The sequence below is a fragment of the Pristiophorus japonicus genome, chromosome 15 (genome assembly GCF_044704955.1).
Source record: "Pristiophorus japonicus isolate sPriJap1 chromosome 15, sPriJap1.hap1, whole genome shotgun sequence".
Lineage (NCBI taxonomy): Eukaryota > Metazoa > Chordata > Chondrichthyes > Pristiophoridae > Pristiophorus > Pristiophorus japonicus.
In genome coordinates this window covers 138,056,674-138,072,289 of record NC_091991.1, presented here as the reverse complement: position 1 = coordinate 138,072,289, position 15,616 = coordinate 138,056,674, and the positions used below count along the sequence as shown (strand labels likewise).

The 15,616-nt window shown below is 42.5% G+C and overlaps 1 protein-coding gene across 1 annotated transcript in view; it reads left to right on the top strand.

The window, feature by feature from the left end:
- wdr90 (WD repeat domain 90) overlaps positions 1 to 15,616 on the top strand; it is a 109,886-nt gene that overhangs the window by 27,999 nt on the left and 66,271 nt on the right. Inside the window, exons 8-14 of the mRNA XM_070901756.1 lie at positions 842 to 1,003; positions 6,793 to 6,923; positions 10,802 to 10,918; positions 12,179 to 12,414; positions 12,945 to 13,084; positions 13,253 to 13,383; positions 14,650 to 14,780. Coding sequence (XP_070757857.1) covers positions 842 to 1,003; positions 6,793 to 6,923; positions 10,802 to 10,918; positions 12,179 to 12,414; positions 12,945 to 13,084; positions 13,253 to 13,383; positions 14,650 to 14,780 — 1,048 coding nt within the window. The remainder of the gene's footprint in view (positions 1 to 841; positions 1,004 to 6,792; positions 6,924 to 10,801; positions 10,919 to 12,178; positions 12,415 to 12,944; positions 13,085 to 13,252; positions 13,384 to 14,649; positions 14,781 to 15,616) is intronic.

Here is a 15,616-nt window from a genome sequence, read left to right as displayed (position 1 = left end):
TAAACCTATTTGAAATACTTTTTACATTAAATATACAGCACAGAAACAGATCATTTGGCCCGACTAGTCTGTGCTGATTTTTCTAATTCACACAAGTCTCAACCCATTCTATCTACCTATTCCCAGTCTTCCAGCATATCTTTTTATTCCCTTTTTTCCCCATATACTCGTCTAGTTTCCTTTTCAAAGCATCTAAGCTACTTACCTCAACTACTTCCGGTGGTAGCGAGTTCCTCACTCTAACCACTCTTCATAAAGAAAGTTCTCTTTATTTCCCTATCGGATTTATGAGTAACTATCTTATATTTATGGCCCCTAGTTTTGCATTCTCCCACAAGTGGAAACATTCTCTCCACATCTACCCTGTCCAACCCATTTATAATTTTAAAGACCTCTATCAGGCCTCCTCTAAGTCTTCTCTTTTCTAAAGAAAAAAACCCCCAACCTGTTCAATCCTTCCTAAAAGCTGTAATCTCTCACTTCTAGTACCATCCTTGTAAATCTTTTTGCACTTTCTCCAGTGCTACTGTGTCCTCTTTATAGTATGAAGATCAGAACTGTGCACAATACTCTGTGCGGCATGACAAGGATCCTATAAGTTTAACATAACTTCACTACTTTTGAATTCTGTGCCCCTAGAAATAAATCCCAGTGTTTTGTTAGCATTATTAATTGCCTTGCTGATCTGTGATGCTGCTTTTAATGAGTTGTTCACTTGTATCCCTAGATCCCTTTGCCCATTCAGTTACTTATTTTCTAAGGTGTAGATACAACCTACGTGACACATTTGATATTTTCTGTGACTGTACAGTAATTGACTGACTCATTGTTTGTCTGACAGGATGGTGTCATGTGGCAGAGATAATATTCGCCTGTGGCGAGTTCGAAGTGAGGCACTGCGGTCTTGCCCAGTAAACCTGGGTGAATATCATTGTTTGGAATTTACAGATGTAGCGTTTGAAGAGGGGCATCTGGCTGACAAAGACCCTGCGGACAGAACACTGTAAGGGCAAAAGCAAACAAAATAAATTAAACAAGGAAATTTGCCAAGACCAGTTCCATGTGATCGAACTCAAGTACTGATTTGAACTAATTTGATCAAACCTGCCAGTGTATGTTGTATATTATATGTCCTGTATATATCATGTTAAACCCATTTATTTACACAGGGATAGGGTGTATACAAGGAATGAGTACATGACCTATCTGTTTATTTAGCCGCATATTCAGCAGTAAGTGTTCTTGTTAATTTCAAGCAATGGCCTGTATAATGTTAGATTTTTATTGGTTGCAATGCTCACTTTAAAATCTCAATATTTAAAACAAATCTGTAGGTTATCAGATTAAGCTGAATTTATGGATTAAGGTGTTGAAGCCACTAAAAGATGCAGAGAATGCATGTGGAAGACCGATGGTTGAATTGGATCTTTTACATGGGATGGGGGTAGAAGCTGTAATTTTAATCACAGCAGTTTGAAAACACGATTTTAATGTTGCAGAAATACACCATGGGTATGTTGAAGTTTAGGAACAGAAGTAATGGGGCAGATATTTGTCTTCACTGCCTGGGTGGTAATGTGCCGGAGCCAATCAGTCGCCCTTCATAAAACCCACCTGATATCATGTTGATTTTATGTGGGTTCTATCTGCCTCACCAGATTACCACCCAGGTAGGGAAGACGGAAGTCTACCCCAACAGATTTTTATATCTTGGCGCAACTTGTCAAGCCACACACTTTCCCGCGCCCTCCCCCCCCACCCCCGGTAATAACAGTACCTTTTGGGGTTGGGTGGGGGGGCGGGCGGGGAGATTGCGGTGGAAATGTGAAACTTTATTTAATGGACCTCGCTATTAAAGGAATCCTAGACAATTTTCCTGTCCTTAACCCAGGGACATCTCTACTATACACCAGCTGTAATTGGCTAATTCAATACAGGCCAGTGATCGCACATGAGAGTGTCCTGTTCTCACTGGTTCAGCTACAAGCTAAATCTGTTGACCCATCATGGGATTCTGGATGAATTGATATTTATCATGAAAAGGAGTCTGAGAATATTAAAGTAGTAATGGAAACAATTGATTGTTCAAATCTATGATTTTGAGGGTGACAAGTGAGGAGATTTAATAAAGACGAGATTCATATTCTTGAATCACGAATGACACCCATTAAGTCACCACTTCAAACTCTCGGAGCTTATCAATTTAGGCAGTAAATGATGTCTCACATGAACATTATTCTGATTTTTATTTTAAACGTGATTTTGACTTGGAGGTCAAATATTGGTGTTTTGAAATTACAAAATTGATTTAATGAGGCGATCGTTTCTATGTTGTTCATCCAGTATGCTTTGACAATCATAACATAAGAAATAGGAGCAGGATTAGGCAATTTGGCTCATCAAGCCTGCACTGCCATTCAATAAGATTATGGCTGATCTGATCATGGACTCAGTTCCACTTCACTGCCCGCTCTCCATAACCCTTTACTCCCTTATCGCTCAAAAATCTGTCTATCCCAGCCTTAAATATATTCAGAGACCCAGCCTTCACAGCTCTATGGGGCAGAGAATTCCATAGATTTACAACTCTCTGAGAGAACAAATTCCTCCTCATCTCAGTTTTAAATGGGCGGCCCCTTATTCTAAGACTATGTCCTCTAGTTTTAGTTTCCCCCATGAGTGGAAGTATCCTCTCTGCATATCCACCTTGTCGAGCCCCCTCATTGGGCCCAAGTTTCCACACGCGCCTAGAACGGCGCAGTCCCGACCTGGACGCCCGTTTTTCGCGCCACAAAGTGCGCCTAAAAAAATCCTCAGTATTCTCCACCTACTTGCAGGTCATCTGGCCCTCGGCGCACCCAGCACGAGCTGTGGGGGGGCGGAGCCAGGTCCCTGCGCTGAAAACCGTGCTGGGACCTCTGCACATGCGCGCTGCAGTGGGCACGCAAGTGCAGTAGCTCCAGGCGGCGAACTGTGTGGGAGGGGCCCGAAGCACGCAACCCCTAGCCCTGGCTGAATGGCCTCACTGGGGCTGCGTGAATAAGGCTCCTCCCACGGCCAGCTCCTGCTCCCCGCCGACCAGACCCGACACTCGCTCCCCGCCCCCCCTCTGCCTCCGGACCAGACCAGACACCCGCTCCCCCCCTGCCTCCAGACCAGACCAAACACCCCCCCCCGCCGCCTCCGGACCAGACCTGACACCCGCCCCCTGCCCTGCCTCCGGACCAGACCAGACCCGACACCCGCGCCCCCCCCCCCCCCCCCGACTGACCCGACTCGACCCGCGCTCCTGTTCCCGCTCCCCGACTGGACCCGACCCGACCCTACCCGCGCTCCTGTTCCCGCTCCCCGACCCGACCCCCCCCCCCCCCCCCCCCCCACTGGACCCGACCCGACTCCCGCTCCCGCTCCCGGACTGGATCCGACCTGACCTCCCTCCCCCCCCCTCTCTCTCTCTCTCCCTCTCTCCCCCCCCCCCCCCCCCTCCCTCTCTCTCTCCCCCCCCCCCCCCTCCTCCCTCTCTCTCCCAGCTCTCCCCCTCTCTCTCTTTTTCCCCCCCCCCCCGACCCGACCCGAACCTCCCCTCCCTGACCCGACCCAACCCAACGCCCCCTACGTGTAAATCTGGTGCTGGGGACGAGCCCTGCCCGAAGTCTCGGGCCGGCCGTTCAGCCTTCGGTCCCGAAAGGCCTGCCTGAAGAACTTTCACACAGGTAGGAAGATGGTTTATTTAATCTTTTCTTTGCTTATAAATGTTTATTCAGGTTGGATTTATTTGTATAATATTTGTATAAGTATAAATAAGGATTTATTATAGAATTTAATAACTTCCCTCCCCCCCACCTCGTTCTGGATGCCTAATTTGTAACCTGCGTCTGATTTTTTAATGTGTAGAACAGGTTTTTTCAGTTCTACAAAAATCTTCACTGCTCCATCCTACTTTAGTTTGGAGTACGTTTTCACTGTGGAAACTTTCAAATCAGGTGTCAGTGGCCGGACACGCCCCCTTTTGAAGAAAAAATTCTGTTCCAAAGTGGAACTGTTCTACCTGATGAGAACTGCAGAAAATAAAATGCGGAGAATTGCGATTTCTAAGATAGTCCGTTCTCCACCAGTTGCTCCTAAAAATCAGGCGCAAATCATGTGGAAACTTGGGCCCATTATCTTATAAGTTTCAATAAGCACCTCTAATTCTTCTAACTCCAATGAGTATAGGCCCAACCTATCTTCATAAGTCAACCCCCTCATCTCCGGAATCAGCCTAGTAAACCTTCTCTGAACAGCCTCCAATGCAAGTATATCCTTCCTTAAATACGGAGACCGAAACTGTACACAGTACTCTAGGTGTGACCTCAGTAATACCCTGTATAGTTGTAGCAGGACTTCTCTGCTTTTATACTCTCTTTCCCCCTTGCAATAAACGCCAATATTCCATTTGCTGTCCTGATTACTTGCTGTCCCTGAAGACTAACTTTTTGTGTCATGCACAAGGACTCCCAGGACCCTCTGTACTGCAACACTTTACATTTTTTCTCCATTTAAATTATAATTTGCTTTTCTATTTTTCTGCCAAAGTGAATAACCTCACATTTTCCCACATTATACTCCATCTGCCAGATTTTTGCCCATTCACATAGCCTGCCTATATCCCTTTGCAGTTTTTTTTTTGTGCCCTCCGCAGAATTTGCTTTCCCACTCATCTTTGTATCATCAGCAAACTTGGCTACATTACACTCGGTCCCTTTATCCAAATCATTAATATAAATTGTAAATAGTTGAGGACCAATCCCTGCAACATCCCACTAGCCACTGTTTGTCAACTGGAAAATGACCCATTTATCTCGACTGTTCTGTGAGTTAGCCAATTCTTTTTATGTGTCACCTTATCGAATGCCTTCTGGAAATCCAAATACACCACATCCACTGGTTCCCCCTTATCCACTCTACTTGTTACAGCCTCAAAGAACTCCAGCAAATTTGTCAAACATGATTTCCGTTTCAGAAAACCAAGCTGACTCTGCTTGATTGAATTATGCTTTTCCAAATGTCCCGCTACTGCTTCCTTAATAATGGACTCCAGCATTTTCCCACCAACAGATGTTAGGCTAACTGGTCTATTGTTTCCTGCTTTTTGTCTGCCTCCTTTTTTAAATAGTAGCATTACATTTGCAGTTTTCCAATCTGCTGGGATAGCCCCAGAATCCATGGAATTTTGGTAGATAACAATCAATGCATTCACTATCTCTGCAGCCACCTCTTTTAAAACTTTAGGATGTAAGCCATCAGGTCCAGGGGACTTGTCTGCCTTTAGTCCCATTATTTTACTGAGTACTACTTCATTCGTGATAGTGATTGTATTAAGTTCCTCCCTCCCTATAGTCCCTTGGTTATCCATATGTTTTTAGTGTCTTCTACTGTGAAGACCGATACAAAATATTTATTCAACGTCTCTACCATTTTCCTGTTCTCCATTATTAATTCCCCAATTCCATCCTCTAGAGGACCAACATTTACTTTAGCCACTCTTTTCCCAGTCCGCTTTAGCCAACTCTGCCCTCATACCTTTGTAGTCTTCTTTATTTAAGCTTAGGATCCTGTTTGAGAACCAACTTTCTCGCCCTGCAACCGAATTTGAAATTCAACCATGTTATGGTCACTCATTCCTAGAGGATCCTTTACTGCGAGATCATTTATTAATCCTGTCTCATTACACAGTACCAGATCCAAGATAGCCTGCTTCCTGGTTGGTTCCGCAACGTATTGTTCAAGGAAACTATCCCGTATTCAATGAGCTCTTCCTCAAGACTGCCCTGGCCAATTTGCTTTGTCCAATCAATTTGAAGGTTAAAATCACCCTTGATTATTGCCGTTACTTTACTACAAGCCTCCATTATTTCTTGATTTATACTCTGTCCAACAGTGTAGCTACTGTTAGGGGGCCTATAGACTATGCCCACCAGTGACTTTTCCCCCTTATTATTCCTTATCTCCACCCAAACTGATTCAACATCTTGATCCCCTGAGCCAATATCGTTTCTCACTACCGCACTGATCCCATCATTTATTAACAGTGCTACCCCATCTCCTTTTACTTTCTGTCTGTCCTTCCGAATTCTCAAATACCCCTGAATATTTAGTTCTCAGTCCTGGTCACCTTGCAACCACGTCTCTGTAATGGCTATCAGATCATACCCATTTGTATCTATTTGTACCATCAACTCATAGGTTAGCTTGCTGATACTATTGTACTTGGTAAATCTGCCAAGTTCATCAACACTTCTTATTTAGGTGTCAGCCATGGCTCAGTTGGTAACTCTCTCGCCTCTGAGTTAGAAGGTTGTAGGATTGCATTCCCACTACAGAGACTTGAGCACAAAATCCAGGCTGGCACTCCAGTGCAGCAATGTTGGAGGTGCCGCCTTTCAGATTAGACATTAAACCGCGGCTCCTTCTCCCCTCTCAGATGGACGTAAAAGATCCATTTTGAGGAAGAACAGGGGAGTTATCCATAGTGTCCTGGCCAATATTTATCCCTTAACCAACATCACTAAAACAGATTACCTGGTCATTATCATATTGCTGTTTGTGGGAGCTTGCAGTGCGCAAATTGCTGTGTTTCTTACATTACAACAGTGACTACACTTCAAAATACTTAATTGGCTGTAAAGCTCTTTGCGATGTCCTCAGATCGTGAAAGGTGCCCTTCTTCTTTAATCAAGTTGGGATATTAGATATGATAACCAATCTGAATATGAACTGTGTATTTATTTCTATTATGTTGTACAATTGCAGCTTTGCATGCAGCAAAAGTGGACACATCATTGAAATCGATTATAAAAATGTTGTGATTAAGAATGCACGTCGCTTGTTCCCCTCCCAGCAAAAGCACTCCCACAGACAGGAAACAGAGGGATTAAATTCAGGTAGGAGGCTGCATTTCTGGTGCAAGGTTAATAATTAATCTTGTAGTTTTGTGTGTAGAAAATATAATTAAATGAAACTTTGCAAAAGAAAAGTGAAATGATTTGGAAAATTAGTTCATTGTGGTAGTATAGCTGCTATTTAAACTAAAATTATTTGACGCTTCCATAATGTATAATCCAAAGACTATTCCACTTAAAGGACGAAAATGTGTTTTGATGGTTCATTACATGGAGTGATGAGACAGAGTGATTTCTCCCCCACTCGATTTGAGGAGAGATGGGGATTCCTACTATAAACAGGACTGAATTCTGATGATGGGCTTAAAAAAAAGACTTACATTCACCTCCTTTTGAACTGGAGAATTTAAGGGAAGTTCAAAGCCATTAAGCAGGATAGAAGAAATTAATCTTGATGCATGAAAGAAAGACTTGCATTCATATAGCATCTTTCACGACCTCAAGACATTCCAAAGCACTTTACAGCTAATGAAGTACTTTAGAAGTCTAGTCACTGTTGCAATGTAGGGCACACAGCAGCCGATTTGCGCACAGCAAGCTCCCACAAACAGCAAAGTGATGATAACCAGATTTTTTTTTTTAATGTTGATGGAGGGCTAAATATTGGCTAGGACAGTAAGGATAACTCCCCTGGTCGTCTTTGTAACAGTGCCATGCGATCTTTTACGTTCAGCTGAATGAGCAGACGGGGCCTCGCTTTAACGTCTCATCCAAAAGACAGCACCTCCAATGATGCAGTACCCCCTCAGTACTGCACTGGGGAGTCAGCCTAGATTTTCGTGCTCCAGTCTCTGAAGTGGGACTTAAACCCACAACCTTTGACTCAGAGGAGTGAGTGGTACTTGCTGAGCCACTGCACTAACATGATGAGATATAGGACTAAACTGGTCAGCCAGATTTCTGACTCACACAAACCCATCATCATTTCTTCAAATGATGCCACTGAGAAACCTACACACATCGCAGTTTCCGTTTTGTCTTGGTAAAAGGCTGATGTCATGAAGTACTTCACATAGAATGATCAGTACCAGATGGGGTAGTGGAGGCAAAAACTTTGGAAAAGTTCAAGATGCAATTGGATTCTGTGATAGGGGCACCATAAATTTGTACCATAGCATGAACTACATCGGTTAAATAATCTCCTTCATTTGTACTTATCTTTTGAACTTTTTGTTCAGCCTGTTAAAGATAATCGAAAACAGGAATGGTTAATCATTGTACTGCATCTTGAAATCCAGCAGGCGGTGCTCTGCTGCATTAAAAGGTGCTTTGGGTTCAAGTTTCGGCCTGAGTTCTCCTATTTTTTTGGAGCAACTAGTTTAGAATGGAACATCTTAGAAATTGCAATTCTTGGCATTTAATTTGCTCCAGTTCTAGTGAGCTAGAATAGTTTCATTTTAGAACAGATTTTTTTTTCAAAAGGGGGCATGTCCAGCCACTTATGCCTGTTTTGCAAGTTTAGGCAGCGAAAACTTACTCCAAACTAACTTAGAATGGAGTAAGTGTAGATTTTTATACGCTCCGAAAAACCTTGCCGACACTTATAAATCAGGCGTAGGGGACGAAAGATGGGGGAGGGGGGTTTACAAACATTAAACACTTAACTTTTACAAATAAAGAGCCATCATCAATAATAAATGATAAATAAATCAACCAATAAATCAATCCAAAAATGTTTTTAAAATAAAATATAAAAAAATAATAAAAAATCAATCAATAAATAAAAAATTATTTCTACTCATCTGCAGCACCGGGAGCCCTCCAACAGCGTGCTGGGACACCCCCCCCCCCCCCAGTGTCTGTGTGTGTGTGTGTGTGTGTCTCTCTCTGTCTCTGTCAGTGTCTCTGTGTTTCTGACAGTGAGGGACAGACGGAGGGAGGGAGGAAGGAAGGAAGGGACCCATCCTCGGGGGCCTGGAGCTACTGCACATGCGCGCGCTCTTTCAGCACCGGGACCTGGCTCCGCCCCTGACCCCTTGTGCTGCGCCACGCCGAGCACGAAGACATACTGAGTAGCCGGAGAATCACAAGGTATGTTTTCGGCGCCCTTTTCTTCCAGAAAGTCGGCGCACCTTATCGAGATGCACCGTTTTTCCAGAGGGCGGAAACTTGGGCCCCAAAAGTGGGACGGGGCATTGTTGCACTGAGCGAATCACCTTGGTTATATTAATGTATCTCATACGATATATAATTTAATAAAACCTCTGACTTTGAGTGTAACGCTTTAGAAAGTAAGTTTAAAATCTAATGGTCTGAAAAGTGGAATGGATATGTTTATCCACTTGTTACATAAGAACATAAGAAATAGGAGCAGGAGTAGGCCATTTGGCCCCTCGAGTCTGCTTCGCCATTTAATACGATCATGGCTGATCCGATCATGGACTCAGGTCCACTTCCCTGCCCGTTCCCCATAACCCCATTATTCCCTTATCGGTTAAGAAACTATCTATCTCTGTCTTAAATGTATTCAATGACCCAACTTCCACAGCTCTCTGAGACAGCGAATATCACAATTTACAACCCTCTGAGAGAAGAAATTCCTCCTCATCTCATTTAAATGGGCGGCCCCTTATTCTAAGATTATGCCCCCTAGTTCTAGACTCCCCTGTCAGTGGAAACATCCTCTCTGCATCCACCTTGTCAAGCTCCCTCATAATCTTATACGTTTCGATAAGATGACCTCCCATTCTTCTGAATTCCAATGAGTAGAGGCCCAACCTTTCCTTCCTCACAAGTCAACCCCTCATCTCTGGAATCAACCTAGTGAACCTTCTCTGAACTGCCTCCAAAGCAAGTATGTCCTTTCTTAAATATGGAAACCAAAATTGCATGCAGCATTTCAGGTGTGGCCTCACCAATGCCCATTGTAACTGTAGCAAGACTTCCCTGCTTTTATATTCCATCCCCTTTGCAATAAAGGCCAAGATTCCATTGGCCTTCCTGATCACTTGCTGTACCTACATACTAACCTTTTGTGTTTCATGCACCAGGACCCCCAGATCCTGCTGTACTGCAGCACTTTGCAATTTTTCTTCATTTAAATAAAAACTTGCTCTTTGATTTTTTTTTTCTGCCACAGTGCATGACCTCACACTTTCCAACATTATACTGCATCTGCCAAACTTTTGCCCACTCACTTAGCCTGTCGATGTCTTTTTGCATATTTTTTATGTCCTCCTCACACATTGCTTTTCCTCCCATCCTTGTATCGTCAGCTAATGTGAGACTTGTACCAGGGACCTAGACTACCAAGAGGATCAACTATTTTTGAATTGAGTACTATTTAGATAATGAATCACATACTCAAATTATTAAATGAGGAATTCATAAATAAATGTACACTGTATCTGAAATATTTCTGAAAGGTGCAGTTTTTTTGTTAATACACAAGATCTAATGAGTTTTCTGTTTGTTTGGGATCTGTATTCCACCATTGTAAAAAAAAAAACTGCACCTTTCAGAAATATTTCAGATACAGTGTACATTTATTTATTAATCATTTAATAATTTGGTTATGTGGTTCATTATCTAAATAGTACTCTATTCAAAAATAGTTGATTCTCTTGGTAGTCTAGGTCCTGGGTACAAGTCTCACGTTGGTTATGACCTCACAGAAGTGGGGCTTTCTGCAAAGTAACTATCAAACTCTGGCATTTTGTTTCTTTGCTGCCTAAATATGCATTGTAGCAACATGCAGGCACTAGCCCTGATGGTGCAAGAGATGTTGGGAGGAAACGTATGTGTGATTTTAAGAATGTCTTGATCTGTCTCAGGGTTTGCAGTTGGAACTCAAATGTGTTTGTATGATCATCTTTCAGATACCTGGAATTAGTATGCTAAATATTTTTTTTAAATTGCAGGTGCTGGTATTGCCATCAACAGTATCAGTGTTTTTGCTGCTTTCTGTGCCACAGGATCTGATGATGGTTACTTGCGTCTCTGGCCCCTGGATTTCTCCACTGTCTTTCTTGAAGCAGGTGACTATATTGATATCTATATTTATTTCATCTAGTAGGTTTGTTGTGGTTTTGTATAAGTTATTATAAATGCACATTGATTTGTAAAATGTAGTTTTTCCTCCCCAGCCCTCCCTCCCTGTGCATCATTTCCAGATTCAGAGCAGGCAGGAAACTTGCTTCCAGGCCTCTGCCTTGCCATTTGTGAGCCGAAGTTTAGATTGCACAATGCAAGCTACCCTGTATAGGTTCTTCCACCTTGGTGAAGGGAATGTCTATATAATTGATGAGAAAACTTTGATATGGGACAACAGCTGTTGGAAAGCATTACCGAGAGGCCCGGCATGAGAGCATGTGTGTATTAATGGCTCATGAGTTGGTTGCAGAAAGGTAAACAGTCCCTGCTGGAACTCTGCACTGCCTGGAACCAGAGTTGAATGGGGTTTGGTGAGTGACCATGCTGTGATCAGTGAGTTGGTGGCAGTGCTCTCGTACATCTCTTGTTGAGTTGTGTTGCTTCATATGCCACTCATAAGCAGCTCCTAAGACCTGCTGTTCATCTAGGAAGGTTGAAATGTACACTTGTCAGTTGTCTAATGACCAAGTAGTGACTATACCCCTTGGCAAGGGAGAAATAAGTGGGTTCATGGCTCCAAGGGACTTGGCTGGTATTGGAAGTTCAGAATGATTCTGCAGTCAAATACCTGAACCAGGTAGCTCTGCACATTTCAGGGCCTGTTGAAGTTCACTAATGGATCATGGAGCAGTAGATCTGTCACTTGTGATTGGGAGCGTTTGAATTCTTCCCATTCAGTTCCAGAGAATTCTACGAGCCATTTTCCGAACAGGTAGCCTGGTCCTAGCTGGGAAAGCAGTGGGAAGATTACAATGCTTTGTGATGGTCAGCTGAGCGGTTATGGCTGGCTAACCTCCATAAGCTCCCTGCGCACACTTGGGGGTCTCTAAATCTTGGGTCTGCCAATGGGAAGTGTTCCTTATGGAGAGAGAGTGTGCACTTTATACCAGGCAAACATAAACTCGACAGGTGTAGATTTCTCAGTAACTTGTTTCATGGTTTCGATCATGTCAGACACCCAACTGAACAAAAAGGAAGCAGGTATGAAAATTGGCTTCTTGATGTATTTTGTTCTTGGCAATGATGGTAAAATGTCTCTCTTACTCTTTGATAAACAAAGTACGACTGTACATTTAAAAACAAAAGTAAGTTTTGAAATTGCTGCATGACTGTACAGAATTACTAACTCCTGCATCTATCGATAGAACACGAAGGTGGTGTCAGCTTCGTAAGCATCGACCCTAATGGACTGAAAGTACTTGCAGTAACCACTACAGGTAATCTAGGATACCTGGATATACCCAGCAGGGGCTATGCAACATTAATGAGGTCACATACAAACAGAATTCTGGCTTTCTCAGTGGATGGAATAAGGAGACATCTTGTTACTGTATCTGAAGACTGCACCATCCGTGTGTGGGACCTTGATTCTATGCAGCAGGTGTGTATTTTATCTTCAAAAGTCTTTTGTGTGTATATTTGGAGGGTGACTAGTGGAAAAATACCAGCCTTTTCTAAAATAACTGATTATTGTTTTCACTTGACATAACTCGTCTCTTCCATTTTGGAATCTAATAAAAACATAAAATGGAACTTTAGCCTAAATCTTGGTTGTAATTCCTTACATAGGTGCATGGTCAGAGAAATAGTATAATTGGTGGGTGTATGTTGCTCTGTGGTTAGTTCTGAGAAGTGTGTTTCTTTCTCCTGCAATAGCAGAAACATGTTGGATACCTCCATTTTTTTTCTATCTTTCCCACTCCAAAACAAAATCCATTCTCAACCCCCTCCAAAAAAAAAAAGAATTGTGCTCTTAAGTGATTTCATGTGGTTCTGGATCTTCATATTTCTGATTTGTATAGAATGGGTTAAGAGGGAAATGATTTGTTTAAATTCAAAGAAATGTGTTGATTTACAAGACATGTTACTGGAGTTGTCTTGTAACTGAATATATGTTTTTATGACTAACAGTTATACGACTTTGTGAGTGCTGAAGAGACTCCGTGCGCTGTGACGTTTCACCCTATACAGCAGATCTTTGCTTGTGGATTCAGCAGTGGAAATGTACGAATTTTTAACGTGGGGAATTCTAGACTCCTGGCTGAACAACGGTGAGTGCTCAATTCTATAGCATTTTGTTTTAGATTACGAGTATTTTTTAGTTCAAAACTTATTTTGTACGATCCAGTCGCAAAAGTTGTTTGCAAACTTTGCTGTGGAGTGAATGAATGAGGCTTCAGTCCTAGGTTTTGCTGACATTTTGCGTATGTGATCTCCAGGCAGCACAGAGGACAGGTGATTGGACTTGTGTTTTCCCCCAATGGAGAGTATATGTACAGTGCTGGGTCTATGGGTTCGTTGGCTCTGTATGATGCCACTGAGGAGGATTACCATGTTGTCAGGATCCTGGGTAAGTTGGTACAGTTTAGGTGGAAGTTTAGCCCAGCTGTTGAACTCCTGAGGTACTTGCAGCACATTCCTATGGCCCTTGTCTAAATCTCAAGGTTAACTGATATTTGATGTGGAATGTTTACGAGGAGAGAGGAGAGGTTTGGAGGGTCTCTCATAACTGAGTGCAGTATTACCTGAGACCACCCCATAACTGCAGCCATGTTTTTTTTTCATCATCGAGCTTTAAATTTACTTAACTGTAGTTCCGGGAGCAGGAATTAATGGGATGAAGACTGAGAAAGTTCATATTTTCAAACCAGACAAGGAGCAACTTTTCTTCTAGCGCATTGATCATAAAGCATTGCATCATTACCTACATTACAACAGTGACTACACTTAAAGTACTTCGTTGGCTGTAAAGTGCTTTGGGACATCCTGAGGTTTTCTCGAGTACTATATAAATGCAAGTTATTTCTTTAATTGCCTGGGTCCATCGTTGCCTCTGGAGTCCCCCAGGCAACTATCCTTGGCCCCTCCTCTTTCTCTGCTGCCCCTCGTCGATATCATCTGAAAACACAACATCAGGTTCCACATGTAGGCTGACGACACCCAGCTCTACCTCGCCGTCACCTCTCTCGATCTTTCCACTGTCTCTAATTTGTCACGTTGTTTATCCTAACCCTGTCCTGGATGAGCAGAAATTTGTTCCAACTAAATATTGGGAAGACTGAAGCCATTGTTTTCAGTCCCACCACCAATTCTGTTCCATAGCCAACATTCCATCCATCTCTGGTTTCTCTGTCTCACTATCTGAGGTTGAACCAGATCATTCACAACTTTTGGCATCCTATTTGAGATGAACTTCCAATCACTTATCTGCTCCATTACCAAGACCGCCTACTTCCATCTCCGTAACATCGCCCGTCTCCACCCCTGCCTCAGCTCATCTGCTGAAACCCTCATCCATGCCTTTTGTTACCTCTAGACTTCACTATTCCAATGCTCTCCTGGCCAACCTCTCATCTTCCACCCTCCGTAAACTTTCTAACTCATCCAAACCTCTGCTGCCTGTATCCTAACTTGCACCAAGTCCACCATTGGCAGCTGTGTCTTTAGCTGCCTCGACCCTAAGCTCTGGAATTCCCTCCGAGTCTCTCCACACCCCTCTCCTTTAAAATTCTCCTTTAAAACCTAATTTTTTGACCAATGAACGCATTATGTGCCAGATGATGCTGTAATCGTTATCTGAAATGTATTGGTTACTATGTGCACACTGTTCTTCCAGGTAATGTTGTGGCAAGAGGCAGTTATTCTGGTCCAGATGCACTAACCGTGAGCAGCGATAGCCGTTACTTGGCTTTTGTGGGCCCATCTGAATACATAGTCACAGTGATGGATGCTCGTTCACTAGATGAGGTAATCTGCTATAATTCACCAGAGCAATTTTATCCTCCTAACAAACGAATTAAACGTCTGCTAAATGAATTTATTTTTGGGGGTAAAGACTCTTGTGTTTTAAGCGTTTTATTGTGCTACGTCATTTGTAGCTAAGAGAATGGGTCAGACGTCTGTTGCCTGGTTTTTGCCAATGTCATTCTGGCCTCTAGGTAGACAAAAGCAGTCTACTTGATAACTCTTCATAATTTTCTCCTTGTGGGAAAGCATTTACTGTCTTCTTGATTTTTCTAAGTAGCAGCAAGGCTAATAACATAAATTCAGCTTGTGAGTGATCAAGTTTGTGGAAACCTATGTGACCATTCCATGCATGGTGTGTTTTTTATTTGTTCCAGGTTGTGGGTGATGTTGGCAAGGCCACATTTAGTACCCATTCTTAATTGTCCTGAGAAAGTGTTAATGGTCCTTCTTGAACCACTGGAGTCCTTGTGGTGATGGTGCTACCGTAATAGTGTTAAATAAGGAATGCCAAGAAATTAACCCAACAGCGATGCATGAAGAGTGATACATAATAACTTTTGTTTATATAGCATCATTAAAGTAGTAAAATGTCCCAAGGCACTTCACAACAGTCTTAGATAAAGAAAAAGCGAGAGAAGGAAGTGTAAAAGAGGTAAAAGGCTTGGGTCTGAAGCAGCAGCCAAAATGCGCATGCAAATTACATTGTAAATAATACAATAAGGTGTATACATTAGTAAAATCAGTATAATGATTAATTATAATTAAACAAAATTTTATAATTTCTAATTATAGTATGTATTAAGTTAAAATTAGAAAATCAGCAATTGAAGCAAATT